Below are 3747 nucleotides of genomic sequence, written 5' to 3' on the forward strand. Positions count from 1 at the left end.
TCACCCTCCGTGCACCTAAATTATTCCCCAAGGATCCTGCAAAGCCACTGCAGAAGTTCCTCATCCCACCCGTGGACTGGCTCTCTGGAGGCACAGCGTGCAGGGGACACTCGTCACTAATAACTCAACATCTCGGTGCCTTGGATGCCCCTTTGGTTTATTCTGGGGTCTGAGAGGGCAGCCAGGATGGAGGGATTGCTGAGAGGCAGAGGGGAGCGGTGTCCTGGTGTAAACAGCACCCAGGAATGTTCACTAAAAGGATGATGTTCACTAAAAGGTTTTTTCACAATGATGAGCTGTCTCTACTGGATTTATTTTCTTACTGAAGTGAAACCTTGTGCTCCAAGGAGAGCTGGAGAGCCTGAAGACCAAGCGTCCTCTCTCAGGGCTCCAGCAGAGCTGGGGATGCCATCACCATCCACAGCTGTCCCAGGCTGCTTGGCCAGGACCTCTTGGTCCCCGCTCTGCTGGGGAGAGGGTGGCTCAGTCTTTGGGCTGCTCCAGCCCATGGCCAACCAGGCAGAGCCTGCCAGGAGGGGGACTTGCCATGACACGGCACCGGGCGCCAAGCTCTGCGTGGAAACCCTCCTCTGCTTCCATGGGCTATCAAAAAATTATCCAAAGATGAGGACTTGGGGTCACTGCCTGGCCGGGCTGGCTCCAGACACAGCCCCGAGATGGGGGTCTGCACACCACCACTCCTCAGCCATCCCATCCCTCTCTCCTGCCACTGGCAAACACGGGGCTGTTCCCTGCTCCACTTCACACACAGAAATTATCCCTCACTTCCCATTGTTCTGCAGCTGCTGTTGGGCTCAGAGCAAACACCAAGAGGAGTAAAAGCCCCGGATAAGAAATCCGTATCGCTGTCACGCTGCTGGTTGAATTTATTAATATCTTAATGGTTTTTTTTTTTTTTTAAATCAGTTTAAGAAATATTATTTTAAAAAAAGGAAAAAAAAAACCCTCCAAAGAAGCTGTTTGATTGACTGATCGATTCTCTATTATTTCATGTGAACTAGTTGCTATTCTCTTAGAGGTCCCTATGATCTGTGAATCCCCACAAGTACTGACGATTAAGGATGCAGAGATAGAGAAGCGTGTAGCTGGGGGACGAACACCAGGGGAGGGGGGCGAGGGGATGAAGAACCCAATGTGGCATCTAGACAAACAAAATAAAATGTGTTGGTTGGTCGATTGGGTGGTTTGTTAACAGGAATCAGGTGCTAGATGTGTAGAAAAGCCCTTTATCCAGAGATCTCCTCCCGCTGTTCCTTGTTCCTGCGAACTTCGGCTGCGTGCAGTTCCTGCGGAGACGGGAGAGACGACACCACGCTAACACTTCCTGCTCCTGCAGTCTCTGCTTTCCTCCTCTGCCTCACACGGGATTTGCACCAGACAAAAAAACCCCAAAGAACCAGTTTCCCATCGACACACCCCAAGGACAGTGGGTGACACCGGCCAGGATCAAAGTGTCTCATCTGCGAGATGCTGGAGGTGATGGAAACCTCCAGTGAACGTGTCCATGGCTCCGTTTGTCTGCAAAGCCCATCAGCCACACAGCCCCTGGACATGGAGTGGGCCTGACCCTGTGCACTTACCAACACCAGCCAGATGATATTTTCACTACTGACCTTGAAGGACACATCCTCCCTCCTCGCACTGCTCCAGAGTGGAGCTGCTCCACAGCCCGCTCTCCTCCAGCAACAAAACACCCACTCTCCTGTGCTCATCACTCTTGGGATGACCCTGCAAGGACCAGACCCCCAAACCCCCCATGGGGATCAGCACCCAGCCCCCTCCCGGGGCATCACACTCACCTTCTCGCGGAGCCGCTCCCTCAAGGCAGCGAGATGTGCTTCACGGATCTCCCTGCTCAGCTCCATCTTGTAGTTGAGCTTCTCCTCAGCCAGGCGGCTGAAGTTGTTGTTCTCCTCCAGTGCCTTGTGCAGCACCTCCCGCTCGTGTTCCCGCTTCTCTGCCAGCTGCTTCAGCACCTGAGCCTCCTGGGTCTGCCAAGGCAAGGTGTTGGGAGAGATGTGAGCCAACCAAAGAGGCTCTCTTAGCCTTCAGCTCCCCAGAGAGGCTTTCTGACCATCTCCTCCGCTCAAAACCACTCTGCCACCCCTCTCCATCCCATAATGCTCTTGCTTGGAAGATGCTTTGACACCGTTTTTCCTGCTATGGGGCAACAGCTGCTGGGTCTGGTGCTCCAGGAGGGCAGGTGACACAACGCTGCGCACACCAGCTCAGCAAAACCAAGGTGACACACGTGTGGGCACAGAGTCCCCTCTCTGAGTGTCACCTCATTTTTTTCCTTATTTCAGCTTCCTCTCCCCTTACCCACCAACATTCACAACATTTCTACTTTATTTTACTCTACCGGTTTTCTCCTTTCCCATGAGCTTCACCAGAAGCTTCACATTTTACCCAGCCCTTGGAATGAACTGTGGCACCGCCAGCTGTTGGGAACACAAGGCTGTGTTTGGTTTTGGGGGTTAAGGGTGGGGTGTGACCAACTGCTACATCTCCTGCAGCATCAGCTGGTGAGCTGTGACACAGTCTGGTCACACAAGAGGACCCCATACTCTGTGGTTTTAAGAACAAGAGGGTGATGATGACCATCAAGGCCAATTCCCTACCTAAACTAGGCTGCAGAACCTCATTCTGTGACTCCCACATCTCACCTGACAATTTAGAGTGGAATATAATAAGAGGAGCAAGAACACTATTTCCAGCCATTTCAGATTGCTCCTGCTAAGCCAGTTTTAGGGTTTGGTGTGAGCAGAACCCATCATAGAAAAGTCACTGCTTCTGCAGGACATCTCATTACCTTCCTCCTCTCTTCTGCAGCCTCCAGCCTCCTCTGCAGCTCCTCCAGGGACAGGTCCTTCTTCTTGGGGGGGGAGGAAAGGATTGGGCTCTCCGGAGATAAATCTGAAGGGGACTTCAGGATCACTTCGAAGCTCTGGCCTGATGCCCTCTTATCCAGCTGCTTCACCTCCATATCTTTGAGGGGGGAAAAATACAAAGCAGAGGCTCTGTGGACCTGTGACGCTCAAGAGAACATTCCCCTGAGGGCACTGAGTTGTTCATATAGGAATCAGAGTGTTCCCATGTCCTGACCTGGGTGATTTTGTTCTCCAAAAATTCCCCATTTCCAAAATTCCCCTATTACTGATTAGCCCCACCCCCCTCCCCAAATCAACGCAATTAATGTCAATTCACAGCGTAATTACAGAAAGGCCAAAATGTGGGTTATGGTAATAAAATAAACTGTGAAAGGAGATGACAGAGAGAGATCCTGGGCTGAGACATGGATTGCTGCTCCGGGATGGGACAGCCCAGCGTGGGAGCAGGTCACCTACCTCCATACTGGTAGATGGTATTGGGATGGGGCTGGGTGTGGAAACAGGAGCAGATGAGGGAGAGCAGAGACAGCTCCTTCATTTTCTCCTTGTAGGCTGAAAAAGAAGAAATAGCAATGAGAAGAGAGTTCAGAGAGCTCTTGTTCATGGAGAAATGAAGCAGGTAGACACAAAGAAACCCATGTGTAGCTACCAGACTCTACGGAGGCTTTTCCAGGCTGCCATAGCTTGCCAAAAGGTCCCCAAGAAGCATTAGAGCAGACTAAATTGGCTATCAGGGTGGCAAATGTTGTAGGAAGACACACAGTAGGAATTTACATCTAGAGGTCTAAGTTTCTGTGCAGGATTTCCCCTCCAAAGGTGGTGAAACACTGCAGCC

General features: G+C 51.6%; 1 protein-coding gene across 2 annotated transcripts in view; it reads right to left on the minus strand.

Moving 5' to 3' along the window:
• Positions 1–922: 922 nt before the first annotated feature.
• The window catches only part of STMN3 (stathmin 3), a 10778-nt gene continuing 7953 nt past the window's right edge, over positions 923–3747 (minus strand). Inside the window, exons 2-5 of one of the 2 annotated variants that reach the window (XM_010177776.1) lie at positions 3369–3464; positions 2834–3009; positions 1821–2012; positions 923–1307 (exon numbers count right to left, since the gene is read on the minus strand). In XM_010177776.1, the coding sequence (XP_010176078.1) occupies positions 1248–1307; positions 1821–2012; positions 2834–3009; positions 3369–3464 (524 nt within the window). In that variant the 3' untranslated portion in view covers positions 923–1247. Of the gene's footprint in view, positions 1308–1820; positions 2013–2833; positions 3042–3364; positions 3465–3747 lie in introns of those variants that run through there. The other variant, XM_010177775.2, reaches the window with a different exon arrangement.

This window comes from Antrostomus carolinensis, unplaced genomic scaffold (genome assembly GCF_000700745.2).
Source record: "Antrostomus carolinensis isolate BGI_N321 unplaced genomic scaffold, ASM70074v2 scaffold11951, whole genome shotgun sequence".
NCBI lineage: Eukaryota > Metazoa > Chordata > Aves > Caprimulgiformes > Caprimulgidae > Antrostomus > Antrostomus carolinensis.